At 43.2% G+C, this 17,111-nt stretch overlaps 1 protein-coding gene across 1 annotated transcript in view; it reads left to right on the forward strand.

Annotated features, from left to right (window-relative positions):
• LOC145393456 (endoplasmic reticulum aminopeptidase 1-like) overlaps window positions 1–17,111 on the forward strand; it is a 172,777-nt gene that overhangs the window by 22,088 nt on the left and 133,578 nt on the right. The window contains exons 2-3 of the mRNA XM_080267555.1: window positions 4,648–4,803; window positions 10,096–10,293. Coding sequence (XP_080123681.1) covers window positions 4,648–4,803; window positions 10,096–10,293 — 354 coding nt within the window. The remainder of the gene's footprint in view (window positions 1–4,647; window positions 4,804–10,095; window positions 10,294–17,111) is intronic.

A 17,111-nucleotide genomic window follows, 5' to 3' on the forward strand; every position in this document is an offset into this window, starting at 1 on the left:
ACAGATTCCAGAGGATTTTAATGATGTTGGTTGAGGAGCATCCACACCACACTCTCACTGTCTTAGTATCCAGAATGCATAGTGTTAAAATAGTCGGAGCTTTTATGGTTTCGCATATATGTGCTTATCTTTACCCTGCAAAATTTTATCGTTCATATTTCTACTGCTGTACTCTTAAAAAAAAAAAAAAAAAAAAAAAAAGTATCTGTTTCTCTCCTATGCTATGATGTAGATAAATATCTGTTAAACTTTCTTGCTACCATAACTACCCTATTTTGTAGTTTTCCTAAGCTTCACTAGCCAAAACTTATATGTTGGATCTGTATTCTTCTCTTCTTAGTAACATTCCTGTCCCTGCAGTGCACATGTAGAGTGAGGTAAAGCAAGGTGAGCAGTCGCTAAGATAATGTACTTCAACAGTTTTACCGTAACTCAGTGTGTTCTGATAATTCAATTTTTTTTTTTTTTTTATTCACTTGTTGGTCAATATGGCATCATCGGAGATACGCTCAGCCTCAGCACTCTAATGCCACACGCAAGTACAGTGATGAGGAAGGGAGAATTGTCTCCACACAGCCCATAATCGAGGAGAGAAATGCAGCAATCTCATAGTCCTTGTAAAGTTAACTTAAAATCCTCCCTGAAATGTAAAATACTTTCGTGGTTGCGATTGTGGCAAAGAACTACCTTCATCCAACCCCCACACCATTGGTCTTCTACAGGTTATTTTGTAAACATTATTTATTGTGTTTGGTCTCGTGTTCATCTCCTCGGTCTTCTCCATTGTGTGCACATTTATTACACTGGGCAAAGATGTTTCCTTGTGTCCAGGAACCCTATGTAGCACACCTTCACATGCCACTACATATCATCACTTCAGCTCTGATACCCACCGTCCATTGTCTCATGTGATAGTGGGGATGTTATTATGACATCGGTGAATCTTACTGAAAGTCATTTCAAATGATCAGACTATTCCATCCCCTAGCCTGGAATCGAACTCGTATCCTTTCAGACAGCGTGCCACCTATTTAACCACTTGACTGCCACCGCCCTCATTTATTTGGGTATTTCCTTGCATTTTCCTTAACTAAGTTTAGCGTAAGCACCAATGCACAACGTGAGTTTTTATTTATTTCTCTAAGCTAACAAAGATCTGCTGTACAAACCTTGTTTAGGGTCATGGCCATTGGCCTGGTGTCAGGCTGATTTACAACTCCCTAAGCAGCATTTTGTGCCCTCTCGCCATATTCTTGCGTCCTATTTTAGTACTGTTATTATTATTAGTTTAGTTCCATTCGCAGTCATCCCATCAGTCTAATAATCATTTTACATTTAAACGTAAGGAAAATTAGAATATTGCTCAGTGGGTTCAGCAGGTAAATTTACTGAAGCGTTGATATTATTTCTCTTTGTTCTCTGTGGTCAGTGCTCACCTCCTTAGTTGTAAATTTTGACCACAGTACAGGCAACTATGTTACTATTCTGCCCAGTTACCATATTCAGGAGTGACAAATTGACCACTTCCACCAGAACTCCTTGCCCCTTTTGCTCCATCCGTACGCAGCTGTATGGTTCACTGAATATCTTGAACTTACCCGAGTCATTCTTTTTATTACGGCGCAGTGGTTTAGCCCGTTACACTGAGTTGAGTGCAGGGCACGGCTTTGCAATAACGCAGCTAACCCATTTTCCACCGTATACCTCTAGTATGCAAAATAATCTGCCTTGCGTGATTTGGTACATTCAGGTACGGTTCTGATGCACTGCGAAGAGCTTATGGAAGCATGCCCAGCCCAGTCAGTCCATATGAGCTTAACCACTTTTCCATCCAGAAATGAAGCAGGCGAAGGGTACAGGCCTATAGATTTGTCCTTCTCAAAAAAAAAAAAAAAAAAAAAAAGATGAACACAGAAAGACAAAAATCAAGATCGGTTCATTCAGAAATACATGAAAACATTGCATATATAAAACTGGAGGTCGTAGGCAGGAGAGAAAATGACTGAGAAGACAGCGTGAGGGTTCCCCAGATGTCAACTCGTACAGGACATGGAGGACAGAACGATTTGAATACAAAAAGTGTGAGAGTCTGCTGCCAGACAGGTGCTGTGTATCCTGGTAATGGGGAAGGGATAAAAGCAGAAACTTTAAAAGGGCAGCAACAAAGTAATAGCGATATAAAGGATAGGGAAATGAAAAACTGCTTTGAAGACGAGGTTCTAAGGAGTCAGTGAAATGAGAGGATGAGACGAAAAGCTTTTTGACTCCACCCTTCTCAGTAGACCTGTATGTGGTAAGTCCCCCTTCCCCAGAGACTTGTACTCCACATAGGGGCAAATAAGGCCTGTGTACAAAAGTTATCAGCCGAGTATGATATAAAACACACACACACACACACACACACACACACACACAACACACACAACTTTATATTGCGCTGTCGCGAGCTTTGTAAGTCAAAATCAGTTCAAAAGTTCGGATTGGTGTTGCTGTAACATCTGATCGTGTTATCATGTGTTTATAATATCATATGCAGTGTTAGCCCCACCGTCCATACAACTTACATTAGGCCGGTGTCCAATGAACTGCATACTTCACAGGGAAGTTAATACGTCACCAGGGAAGCCAGCATACTGAGTATGTAATGTATACTGAGAAATCAAGATCACATGACAAGATAAGTCAAATTATCTCGAGAATAACTGGTGGGAGGGGGTGGTGTTTGGAAGCTCCCTGTGCTGCTGTTTGCAGATGATACTGTGTTGTTGAGTGAAGACGAAGAGGAGCTGCAAGGCTTGGTGAATGAGTTTGGGAGAGTGTGTAAGAAACGGAACCTAAAGGTGAATGTAGGGAAGGGTAAAGTGATGGTCTTTGAGAAAGGTGAAGTCAGTGAATGCACAGCGAGGTTGGATGGTGAGGAATTGGAAAATGTGAGTACATTTAAGTGCTTGGGTAGTGTGATGAGTAAGGATGGAGGTTTGGAGGGTGAAGTGCTTGAAAGGGTACAGCAGGGAAGAAAGGTTGCTGGTTCCTTGAAAGCAGTGATAAGAAAAAGGGAAGTGAGCATGGAAGTGAAAAAGTTACTATATGACAGTATTGTGATACCAACTCTAACGTACGGAAGTGAAGCTTGGACGTTGTTGGAAGGACACAAGCCAAGAGTGAGAGCAGTGGAAATGAGTTATTTAAGAGGACCCTGTGGAATCACATGGAGAGACAGGCTGACGAATGAGGATATAAAGGAGCGTTGTGGTGTTGATGTGGATGTGATAGGAAGCATTATGAGGAACACACTGAGGTGGTTTGGCCATGTGGAGAGGATGGAGGGTGAAAGACTGACGAAGAGAGTGTATGTGAGTGAGGTGGAGGGGGGAAGAGGGAGGGGGAGGCCGAGGATGAGATGGAGGGATGGGGTGGAGAGGTAAATGAGAGAGGGGGGTGTGAGTTGGGAGCAGGGCAGTGCAATGGCGGGGGATAGGGCGACTTGGAGGCGATTTGTTTGTGGCCACCCCAAACGGGATTGAGGCGTCTGGCAATAGATAGATAGATAGATAGATGACTTCGACTGATCTTGACTAATCTTAACCAAGAATGTAATTCTTCTTGAGTTTCGGTGCTCACGTTCATGGGGAAATGCCTAATATTCATGATTTGTTGTTAAGCTTAGTCAAGATATTTTAACTTTTTATTGTGATACCATTCCTCATTTCCGTGACCACCAGGACCGGAGCGTCAACGACTCCAGTGAGTGACGTGAAAACAGAAAAACCTCAGGCCCGATTGTGATTCATAAGCTTTACGGACAGTCTCCACAACGACCAACCAGTCGTTTGTTCATAGCCACCCACAGTCGCAGTGTTATAATGTACAGTCACTAAGAAATCCTTGCTCAGTTTGATAAAGAGAGTATTGAGATCTGTTTCTTTAACCATACCAATAGAGGTCCTGAACAAGGTCTCTGTTTGTATAGTGTTGAGCCATTACTGATGGAGAAACAGAAGTACATCAGAGTCAGGACTCACCTCTCTTGTTGGTTTCTGCCCTAGTAGCCTACAATTTTTTTTTTTTTTTTCAAAGCTGAAGCCGTACATTTCCTTTGCCTGAAGACTGTAGAGGCATCTTCTTGGGTGTCTCGTCCCGTCACAGGTGCACTCATGTTCCCCATTTGACCCTTATAGGATAAATGAGACAGTGCAGCATGGACCAGTAATGCAGCTGACGTGAAAAAAGAGATAGGTTTGACAATGGCTTTGCTTGCAATAACAACAGCAAATTGTGTTCAGATGGGGTTTCAGTTTAATTGTACAAGTACAGTGACTTACAGCACATCTCTCTTCGGCTTATGGCTGTGTCGAGATGGTTTCCTTACTTTTGTTGCACTGTTGTGTAATGGTATTGTGCAAAGGCTTGGTCACCTTCCTAAAATGACTTCATGGCCTACTAATGCAAGAGAAATGGATTTGGGACCTCATAAAAAGATATTTGAGGAATGATGGTTGTCATTTGTATTTGTTATGTCCTGTAAACTGGTTGTATCAGCTTCATTGTGTTATCTGTACTGCACCAGAATATACTTACAGTATCCTTTTTACGAACCCCTTTGTGTGTGTTATTAGGATAGTAATTTTCACTAATGTGGTATTGCAGGCTCACCCAACGAGAGCGGCTTCATGGTCAACAAGCGTGCCATGTATGAGCCAGGGGCGGTGATGGTGTGCTCTCAGAAGCGTGCGTGTTGTGTTGTCACCCTGGGATTTATTGCCATCATTGTCGTTGCCCTTATTGTTGCCTTTACCAAGCCAGGTAAGTATATGGTCTTCTTTTCATGAAAGCTACAACCTGGGGACATATCAACTTAGTAATAATAATAAAAAAAAATCCCAGGCTGAAAGATTCATTGAGATTCTAACCCTGGCTTACAGTCTTGGGAAATCTTACGGCACGTAAGTTGATTATAATCGTCTGATGTTGGTCAGAATAAAATGTAAAACAGTGTCCCAGGGATGAAGGGGTTAATTGTAATGTTAATGATCTATCACAGACATGTAATAAGTGCCCTTTAAAATAAGAAGAAAAATTGTTATTGCAACAAAGCGCTCTGTGCTACACAGCTTGTAATGCTGACAAGCACCTCAACACGTTACTCTGTCACTGACTGATTGTGGATGTAAGTAATTAAGTAAGGGACTAAGTTGTAAGTTACCGAGTTGCTGTGTACTAGTTTTCCTAAACAGTTTTGATCCTATTAAAACCAGACTTGGTAAAAGTATTGAGGACCAGGCAGGGGATTTACCTATTGTTTTTTAAAACACCTAGTGAAAAATCAAGGTCACATGGCTAGGTAAACTTATTTATCCGAGTCATACTAAACTTTGTGGAATAGTTGAGTGTAAGGCAAGAATGGAGTAAATTTTAACAACAGTCTGCCGGAGATTAAGGCCACAGAGCAAGGTCAAACTTCAACCCGTGTGTATGTGCTTGTGAATAAAATAACTAAATCACTTTTGATTTTATTTGAGCCAGATTTGGTAGAAGGGTTGAGGATTAGCTAAGGGGTCTACCAGTTGTTTTTTAGAACAGTAGGTCAAAGACCATGGTTACATGGGAAGGTCAACTGACAGTTTTTATCCTATTTAAATCAAACTTGTTGGAAGTCAAGGATGAAGAGATTCGATTGTGAGAACAAGTCATAGGTCAGGGTCATAGGGTACGGTCAGGTTCGACTTGTGTGTATTATAGTGTTATACTGTAGTATTTTACGTAACATGTCAGCATCTGTGCTGGCTTCACTAGTTATAAATATAATGTACACAGTTCTTACAGTACCGCTTTCCTCACATCACAATCCATTAATAAGGGAGAAGGAATAGGAAAAGGGATAACTGGAGAGGGAGGGGAAAAAAAAAAAAAAGCAAGAGCAGAATAACTTTCGTCGTTATCTGTCAGGGGGTTCGTAAAGTGGAGCGAGGCATTTTGGAGATGATGCTGATTTTAAATAGGCATGCATATAGAGTACTCTACCACTTGCAAGCCTTCATAAAAATGTCCAGAACCACGACACAGCTTAGAGAAAACCAACTATCTTAAGTCTAGGAATAATCGCAATCACCGTTATGAAGCATTTTCATTTCATGTACTGTCACGAGCAAAATTTCTCTGACATTCCCCTGCTAGCATTGTATCTAGCCCTGCGTATTTCTTATACCTCCGTAAACATCGGAGAGTGTCTTTCCTTCCTAAAGTCTTTTCTTCTCTAATCTCTATGTGACCATGATTTGTACGCACACACTCTCTCCTTCCAGTCATTCGATTTCCTTACTCCTTAATTCCTATCTGTGTTGAGTTTTAGACCATGTTGCATATATATCACATAACTCCTAACCAGTCTGCAAAGGTCTCGTTCTCTATTAGCAACGAACACAATACGTAATCCCTCATTATAGTCGTGGCGCACGACTCTGGGGTTGTCATTATCGTACCCTGGCAACCACCATTCAAAAGTGCGTCCGATTTCGTATCATATTATACACGAATCATAATATTATGCACGAATATATTATACACGAATATTATTATACACGAACATATTATACACGAATCACATGCGTCTCATATTATACACGAAATCAGACGCACTTTTGAATGGTAGGTTGCCAGGGCACGATAATAACCTCAGAATCGCGCGCAACGACTATAGCCATCACCAGCTTTATGTCCTTTTCCATAACTCTGTTTTATCACACAAGTCTTTCATCATAGTTACATGACACCCTTGTCTCGCTCCACTGCTAATCATGAACCACAGCTTTCGTCATCGTCATAAAAATTCTTAACCATGTCTTCATTTAGATCCATAAATACCATGTATAAACATCGTATAGTCCATTCGTCATGCTTTTTCTATTATCTGTTTTCCACAAAATAAAATATTTCATCTGCACATCCCCTACCGCAGGAAAGCACCACTGGCCAAACATTTTGTTGTTTGTCTTACCCCGTCATTCATATGCGTAATCGTTTATGAATTTGGGGTGTGGATTGAGTAGGTGTGTAATAGGGCATAGTGTCACTGGGCGAAGTGTAACATCAGTGGGCACATTTCATGTTTTGTACAATAGACCTTCCAGAATTTCAAAAAAAATTGAAAACAAAAATTCGCTGTAACAAGCGCAATACCTTTTTTGCATGTCAAAATTGTGAATTTTGCAATTTAGCTATAACTTTTGGAATCAAGTTCCCAAGGTCTTGAGACATCATTTCTCCTTTATTTTGTCGTACAATATAAAATGTTATTCGTATGGTAAAAAAAAAAAAAAAAATAGTGTAGGTGATGACTTTTATTGAGTAAATGACGGATATGAGTCTTCTTTAGTTTTGAAGGACGGCATAAAATCACGGGACTTGAGTACCGCTCTAATGTAGCCATCTCTTGCAGCCTTTCCATAAACTCCCTCAGATACTTCTGTTACCATCCTGACACAGCGTTCCACACCTTGTGAGTGACATGGTATCTGGATAATAATGGGCTCTTCACTGATCTTACCGAGCTCATCATCAGGCAGATGCATCGTTTATTGGTGGCCCAGTTATGCACTTCTCGACTGGTTGAATAAATCCTTCAGATCGCTTGCACTTCGATTGGTCTTTGACGGCGTAAAATCTTTGATACGCTGTTGTGTATGGTTATGGGCTTGTCAGATGGTTTTAATTCTGCCTGTGGCCGATTTCTTATTTGCCCGTTCAATATCTGCTAGCTTTGCCAATGAAATATTTTCAGGGTGAGCCCAAAGGGCATTTCTTTGGATTACCTACCAAGCAACGGTCTCACTGACAGGTGGTAGTAATTGCCGTATCTTGTTTTGCTCCAGTGGATGTTTTGGGCCATCTGTGCAATTTGGATGACACTTGATGCTGAACCACATGGGTCCGTAGTGGCACACGACAAACTCTGTAATTACAGTTCATCACTACTCTGTTCCGTTATATTATAGCCAACAAATTCTTCTGGCAGTCGTAAGCCATATTGGATGTGACACTGGACCAGGCTTCTTCCGTAGATCTTCATCCGTGACACCAGTCCTTACAGCTTTGATAATTTTATAGAAGTCTTGATCACAACTCAGTTCATTAAGGTCAACATCTGGAAGAAAGGGGACTTTAACAATACACTGAGTACCTGTAGAGGAAAGTGGTGGACTGTTCCATTGTGTTGCACTTTCGGTTGGACCAATGAATTTCTTGCACAAGTGGCGAAGTGGAAGTTCATTTAAATGCAGACTGCAGATGATTCACTCCACAGGACGACACAGGCGGCACTCTTGTTGGTGAATGGCTCCATTTCCCCATCCTGTGTTTGTGGCTGTGCTATCGGCTCCCACCGCAATTATCTTGTCTGCAATATCCATTTCTTCAATCAAATTCTGAAGTCCTTCCGCAATGGCAGTGCCATTTCCACGTTTCAATGTCAGATGGTCTACACGGAAGGTTCTAGGTTCCCCGACTAGCACATAGCAGTCTTCAGTTTCCTTTGTCCCATACCACTTGCTTCCCGTTTTCATCTTGATTGATGTCACCTCTCTGTCCATCAAAAAAGTAGAACATTGATTTCCTCATCCTGGTAGAGTGCTACGTCCCTTAAATCCCTCCTTACCTTCTGTCGTGCTCTCCATACTTTGTGATGGTCGATTACATTTCTGTGATATCCAAAACAAAGGATGTCATAGTCAGCCAATGTAGCGGTACCGATTGCTGCAGTAGCCCTATTCGACACACGGTACCGATCTTCTTCCAAAGCTAAAGTGGGAATTCGTGTAATGGTCCTGTCTCTGCATGGCAGTATCGCTCATCCTTTGATCTTCAAACCTTTTTTTTTTTTGCCGACTTGAGACTGATTCTGCTGGAGTTAATTCAGCCACATCTGCAGAAGATGCTACCTCTCTTCTTTTCTTTTTTTCTCTGCCTCTCTTGTCTTTCTTGCATCCGATCCTCTCTTGTATTCCTGCTCTTGCAATCTACTCCACCGATTTGCATATTCCGCCTGAGTCTCTAGTCGATAAGAAAGGCATGCTCTTGTCGTGGAACTTTCATCTCCTTTTCACAGCAACACGCAGACAGATTATCACATTGGCACGCAGCTATATCAAATAGATGTTTAAGTTTTCTACAAAATTCTCGGTTTGGGGGGCCTGCATGCCTTGTTTCGATGCATGTGAGCCTTCTTCCATCAAACGAAAGAGCTTCGCCTGCACATTTTTGACTGTGTTGGAATGTTTACACATCTCCAAAGGCCAGTAAGTGTTTGGGCTAAATCTGGAATAACACTCCTGTTGCTGGTATCTTTGTTCTTGAAGAAAAAAAAAATGTCTTCCAGCTTGTAGACTGGTTGGAAGTTCAGAGAGAGGAAGATCTGATGGTGAAGAACCAAAGAGTGTGTGTTTAGCAGAAGTGTGTGTTTTTTGCCTGCTCATTTTAACAGTAAAACTTAGTATCACAACACAGACCTAAAAATATATTATCAGCATTAAAGGTAACAAAAAGGCATGAGAACAGACATGAGAATGCCAAAAGAAACAGAATTTCACCTACCTCGATATGCCTAAGCAAAAGCCTGAAATTAAAAGAAAAAAATATAGTGCATTCTCACTGCTTTAATTATTTTTCTAGACATCAAATATGACTCTAGACACTTCCAAAAGATCATTCTAGTCTTTGTATCACTGTTTTCTGGTCAGATGGATAACATATGGGTCAAATGTCATCTCAGTGTGTAAAGCTTTCCGAAGTAACGGCCGCAGTGTGATTTTTGTACATATTTACATGCGGAAACGGAGGCGTTCCGCGTGTGAGGGATAATTTTGGAGTTCATTTTTGAATTTAAGTCGGTCACTTGCACAAAACCAGAAATGTGCCCCTTGATCGGTCACGACACTACACCCTAGTGTATAATGTCGATGCAGGCCACACTCTGTATATGTTACATTTTACCATTTTGGGAAATAAAGTAATGGTAAGTCGACTGGATGGCAGATAGGATCCGCGTCATTGGTAATTTAGCTTAAGATAAAACACATTAATATCGTTACTCTATTTTCTCAGGATGTCCAGAAGCCACATATACTGGTGAACCGATCCCAGGAATGAGCAGCCATGCCACTGCGTCCCCGCCCACGACTCCCCCAACAGCCACCAACGGGGAAGTATTTCCCTGGACAGAAGTTCGCCTTCCATTTCACGTTCGACCACTTGGCTACATAATCAGGCTTCATCCGAACCTGACCACGAGGCATGTCCACGGTAAGAGTGGGTTAATTCATTAACAAATTCATCCAAATAGCCAAAAGTAAAGTCTCTCTAAGCAGGACTCTTCACCCTCAGTGGAAGATGGAAAGGGGAGATCATCTCGGACATTATTCCTTCCTCCACTTTGGAAGGACAGTGTCAAACCAGATGTGTACAGTATGTCATATGTGAGCAGTAGTAATATAATTTATGTGTTAGTTTGTTGGTCTCATGCAAGTGGTTGTGTGTGTGTGAGTGGTATAGTGGTCGCTGGAAGAATAACGAGATAACCTACGTTGTTATTAACACAGAGAGCTGGGATAATTTTTTCTTTTCTATAAATATTTAAAAAACCAGATGGTAAGATATTTTTGTTATTAAAGAGTTGAAATACTGAGCTAGATTTTTAAAGCTGCAGCTGTACATACTGACTTCTTTCCTTACTTCCTCTGAGAATTTCATGCGAATCTGAGAAGTGGGGCTACCACCAGCATATGAAAAAATCTAATAGTGACATTTGACCATGTTTACAGCTACTTATGTTTTATTTAATACTTGCAACCCAAGAACTGATTTCTTAAGGCATAGGTGATCTTCATTCATTAAAGCTGTTTTATTTTCTCTTAATTAGCATACGTAAACTAAAAGCTCTCATAGTAAGTCCGATTACTCAAAGAAAAATGCCTAATTTGATAACTTGGCGTAAGTAAAATGAATCCATAAAATTGATCCATCATATTTTTTTTGTACTACACTCACTCTCTTCTTAAATGTCAAGACCAACTGCCTAGCCCCGGGCTCCTACGCTCCTCATGGGGCAATGTAGGATTGGATGATGGATGGATGGATACAAGCACTTCACAGTACGGCCAAACAGAGGTTTCTAAAGATCATGGCTAAAATTTCATAAAATTCCTTAGATTGCACTTTCCTCAGAATATTCCTTATGAGGCCTGAAGTTCCTTAAAACAATGAAAATTCTTCAACCGTGTAAACACAGATGTCAGCACATGCGACTCCATATATATATATATATATATATATATATATATATATATATATATACACACACAGTATATATACTACTTTTTTCAAGACAGTAAAGCTATAGCTAAATACGGTACTGGTAGTTTTACTGTACTCTAAACATAATGTACTACATGACACGGCTAGTGCACTGAACAGACCCTAAACAACTGACTGTTTAATCTTACTTAAAACTGCAGGCACAGTCTTGTTTCACGAAACCCACCTTCTTGAGAATATATGAGTACAAGTAAGGGGCCACACTTCAGAAGATGGCCTTTTACCCTTTTGCAACTAACAGTGAGGGGTCCTAGATCACTGGCAGAGAATTGTACTTTGGCCCTCGGAAATCATGTGTGTTACAGAGTCTGCCAACGGACAGCCAAATCACAAACACAAACACGGCCAACAAAGAGAACAGAGAAGAAATGGTCAACAAACCGAAGGGGAGCCAAGCATTCCCAAAGAACAAACTAGAGGGAATGAAATGTGAGGCATTACATCAGGGATAGTGCCATTATGGGAAGGGATCTGCCCGAGGCATATGGTTTAGGAAGGAAAAAAACAAGAGGAGGAGGGAATGGACCACATGGATTAGCCTGGGGCGAGAAGGTCATCCAGAGAGGATAAAGCATTTAGATGACCGTGAATCTGTGTGCAGTACAAGACTTCTGGCTGGCGAGGGAGAAAGTGCTTCACAAAGAACAGCAACCGAAAGATGGCACAGAGCTCTGTGGGGAAGACTGGCACAGGTCAAATTTCTGTACAGTGGGAGCGGGGAAACAGAGGTCACTTAGGAGGGATGAGGAGACGGGATGGAGAACATGTCATAAGTCTGAAGGTCACAGACAAAGAATAGCTTTCTGACCGGAAGCCAGCTCAGAGGACTGCAGTCGAGCACAGTTCAGTACAGAGCATAAAGTGGGTGGCAAAGAGGGTAACAGAGAAGACGATGGAAGAGCACAGCACAGCAAAGCACAGCACGATTGTTGGAGAGGGGTAGCACCCTAAACTCTGAATAAAAGGTCATGACTGGAAAGAACTTAGCTTCAGTCGCACTGCAAAGATCTGCATACTGGATAACATCCAGTTGCCACAGCTCAGAAGAGGAGGCAGACCTGTATACAGAGGGACTCATAAGATAGTCAGCTGAGAATAAGTGTCGAATAGAGGCGGAGTAGCATCTCCTTGCATGGTCAGGAAATGGGGGAGTGCGAGTGCCTTCAAATATTTTAGGTAGTGTGATGGGCTAGGATGAAAGCTTAGAGCATGAAGTGCAAGAAAGGGTACAGCATGAAAGAAAAGTTGCAGCTATACTGAAAGCAGTGATGAAGATTAGGGAAGTGGACATGCAGGTGAAAAGTCGCTGCATGACGGTATTATGATCTCCACTCATATGTATGAAGGTGAAGTGGAACTCAGCTGGAATGACACAACTGACAAGGGTGAGAAGGGTGAAATATGTTATCTGAGAGGAGCGTGTGAAGTTAACGTGGAGAGACGAATGAGGAAGTTAGGAGTTTTGTTGGATTGATGTGGATGTGCCGAAAAGTTTTGAAATAGTACCTTGAGATGGTTTGGCCATGTGGAAAAAATGAAGAATGAGAGACTGACAAGAAAGGTGTATATCAGTGAGGTGGAGTGGGAGAGGGCGAGGGGAGGGGAAGACGGAAGTTGAGATGGGGTGGAGAGGTGGACGTATACATAGGGGGGGAAGTGGGGAGCTGGACAGAGGGCAGCCTAATGAAAGACTGTTTCATATGGAGATGATTTCGTCTGTTGCCACCCCTTCCGGTATTAAGGCATTTGGCCACTGACAGACGAATACATTGTCTAGACAGACAGTCGCCTCAGGATACTGAAGGACGTTCAGTAGATCTTTTGCTACGGATGTTATAGATGCTGCTGCCGTAAATACACTTTTGGCTGTGCGATTAACGCTGTTTTTCAAGGTTTCTGCAGATTTAAGCAGACTGACAAGTGGATCAAGTGTGTTGTTGGAACAGAGTAGTTGAAATACCCACCCGACAGAGCGACCCTGACAACACCACCCCAAGAGGAGGGCACAGGGAGGTGACACCCACCCCAAGAAGAGGCCACGAAGAGGCTTACAGGTGTCATGCACTACACCGGCCCATGTCCCCAGCTACCTTATGCCCCTCTTACACCCAGCTAGACCCACTTGAAGTGCATCGGCCAGGTGCACTACCCTCTGACTAGGACAACGCTCGCCATACTCGGGGTGGGACTTGTTCCAATACAGTTCCAAGTAGGCCCTCAGTAGCAGAGTCCGCTGGACCTGCCTCCAAAAGAGGAAGAGAGACCACCGGTCCTTGAAGCCCTACTTTTCCCCAGTGGAGCAGCATCACAGTAGAGTCCATCAGACCTGCTGTACAAGGAACATCCACTGGATCTCCTTCTTCTGCCACCCACCTTCGGGAGCAGGCATCTCGGACCATCATTCAGACGACCTTCACGTGCAGTCCCAAGGAGGGAGGCTGGCCCATGGAAGAGTCCATCAGACCTGACACCGGGGGAGAGACCATCAGTCATCCCCCAACTGCAACTTTCCCCCGGCAGCAGAAGGGCGGTAGAGTCCATCGGACTTTCCGCAGAAGCCAGAAAGTCCACCGGACTTTTTCATCCTGCTGTCCCCAGGACGACCAACAGAATTCATCAGACCTCTCGGACCGAGAGAGAGTCCACTGGCGCTCCTTTGTCCACTACCCCTCCTTTGTTCACTACCCCGGGAGGGAACCTGTGTAGCGTCCACCAGAGCTGCCAGATGAAAGGAGAGTCCTCCCGACTCTGCCACAGAGTCGAGTTCTGACAGAGTCAATCGGTCCTGCCAGGCTGAGGGACAGATCACTAGTCGTCCCTGCTCCACTACCCCGGAGGCTCCCTATGAGGGTACAGTCTCTGGCTGAGCCCGTCCCTCCAGAGGCCGAGCGAGATGCCCCTCCTGCTCCCCCTCATCTACAAAGGGGGGAGACAGCTGCCCAGCAGGACTCCTGTTGGATAGTGTCTGGAGCGGACCTCTTGTGAGCCTGGGTGTCCTGTCCCTGCAGCCCAGCCCCCGACGCCCCCAGCAGCAGACGGAATCTTCAAGGACGAGTGGCCGCAGACAACCCCTGACGACCTTCCCTTCCTGGTGAGACCACAGCCCTCAGACCTTGAGGGGTGCCCCGCGGCCTACTCCAGGCCTGGACCAGCCCGGACCCTTTTCCAGGACTCCCACCATGGCCAAGGGCAGGCGCTGTGCAGCATGCTTCTTAGCCCTGTTTGGCCCCAGTCCCGAGGGCCACCACACTCCTAGGGCCCCAGCCAGGTAAGGGCCGTCCACCATACCGCCTTCCAGCTTACACCGGACTCCTGCGTACACCGCCCAAGACCGGCGCCCTTACCGAGAGCGCACCCCTGACGGCCCTCCTCCCACACCGGGCCATCACCTGTACTTATCTGCGGTGTAGCTCCTGTGCATCTCAGTGCTCCATCAGTGGAGTTATCAACTCTGTGCAACACTTGTGTCCCGTCCATAGTGCTATAGACCCTGGATGAACTCTATTCACCCCACCAAGAGTGTCATGCCCCTCTATAACCCTTGTGCCCCTTATAGTATCACGGACTTTGTGTGTATATACCCTGTGTAGTGTTTGTGCCCTGTCCATAATCTCATGACCCCTGTGTAACACTTGTGACCCTTCCATAGCACCATTGACCCTGTGATTACATACTATGTGTAATGTTGTGTCCCCACTGCAATACTTGTGCCCCAGTTGTAGTATCACGACCCCTGTGTAATACTTATAGTGTCAACCCTGTGGAATATTGATTCCCCCCCCACCTTGATATTTAGTGCTGTGAAATTTGTTGTGAGATACACCATACTTGTGCCAGTATAATAGTGTTGCCTTATGTACTTATTGTGTATTTGTTTGTAATATACGTGTAAGACTGGCTAACCAGGGTTTGAGCCTTATCCCTTGTTTGCATGCTCTTGCCCGGTCCTGAACAAATGAACCCAAGTCCGTGCTCGTATCTGAGTTCAAGGAGTTGGACCCGGAATACGCTGCTTGGATTGCTGTCCCTGTTTTGCCTAAAACAGCAGGCTAATCCAGAATGTTATCAAAGAATGTTTGATCTTAATAAATATCCCTTTGACTGCAGCAGTTGACTGAGGTCGACGTTTAATCATTAAATGAGAGAGAGAGAGGGAAAGACTGCTACGGTTGGCCATTGTCTCCATTTTAAGAATGTCTGCCTGACTAGGTCGCCTCCGCCTGGCCGCTAGTGGGCCAGAGTCGCCACCACAATGGTCGCCGAAGCGAGATTTAAATGCTTGTCTTTCTAACATTTTTCCTTATTCACTAAAGAGTAGGTAAGGAAGAGTAAATCCAACTTCATAATCAGGTTATTGAATGATTGCTGGATGTAATTTGGTTGTAAGTTTATTGTGACGTTAGAGAGTAATGATACTCCCAGGACGCGTTTGCTGGGCAGCATTGGTATATACCACGTGTCCTGGTATATACCACGCTCTTTCAAGAGTGATAGAAATCAGACCAAAGACAGCCAGTTCTTTGACCGACATTGGATTGGCTAAGTAGCTTTGAGGCTGTATAGGCTACTGTCATGCCAACAAATGGAGGGTTTTTTGTAGGAGACACAGGACCATGCTATTTTGCAGTTTTCTTTTTTCTTGTTTTTTTTCTTGCATTAGTACTTCGTTGGATTCTTTATAAGTATTTTCTTATTGCATTTTTGAGTTTGAGTTTTTTTTTTTTTTTCTTTTAAAAGTAGTGACAAGCATTTTAATAAACTGTTTTTTGCAAATGGACACCATCTTATGGTGTTCAAAGACAGATGGACACCATCTAAGAATGCCATTTTTGAATGAAATTACCGTACCCTTATCAATGCCTACTGTATCTATCCATACCTAATCTAGGGTTTCATAATTCTTATCATAACCTGACCTATTTTGTTAACATAACTAAAGTTATCTTAACCTAATGTAACCTTTTTTTTTTTTTTTTTTTTGGTTTTTAATGTGACCGACTCTGGGCAAAGGCTCAGGGCCTATTTCTTGGGGGCAGTTGCCTATCCTAAGGCCCAGTAGTCCTCCTACACCTCCACATGTCACCTATCATGTACAGTATGTAATCATATTTTCCATATTTAATAATGGATCCTCTTCATACCTGAAGATGCACTTCTGCACATCTTTACAAGTCACTGAATCACTTGAAAGTAAAACAAATGTTTTAAGAGGTGGTTCTCTGCCTCCTTAAGGATTACTGTACTAGGTTTTATTTTAAAATCTGCCAGTTTGGTGAGGGTGCATCAGGATGAAAAGGGAATCTATCTGTATTAACATGTTTGTTACAAACTGCTCGGATTACAATATTTTTAGCAGCAACTGTCTTTCCCCACAGAACAATTGACAGTTTTAAGGAAAAGTGTTGGCATGGGACACCCCTTTTAGAAATACAGTCAAGTTGCCTAATCTGCAGCAATTAGAGACTGGTACCTACCCACGGATTACGAATTCCGCAGATTACAAAGTTAAGAACCAATGGGAGAAAAGGATATCTAGTCTGGACCCTTGTGGAACCCCCCTACGGCACCCTACCTGCACCTACCTATAAACAAACAATCTTAGAAACATACAGTGCATGCCATAGGCCTTGACGCACTTCAAAATATTATCCTTGTTCTTGTAAATGGTGCGAATTGTTGACTCATTCAGTCTGTACTCCCTGGCCAAGTGTGCAAACTTCTCTTCTTTCTCCACTCAACAAATAACG

This window comes from Coenobita brevimanus, chromosome 24 (assembly GCF_032717465.1).
Source record: "Coenobita brevimanus isolate Jiangsu-jjx chromosome 24, ASM3271746v2, whole genome shotgun sequence".
In the NCBI taxonomy this organism is placed as follows: Eukaryota; Metazoa; Arthropoda; class Malacostraca; order Decapoda; family Coenobitidae; genus Coenobita; species Coenobita brevimanus.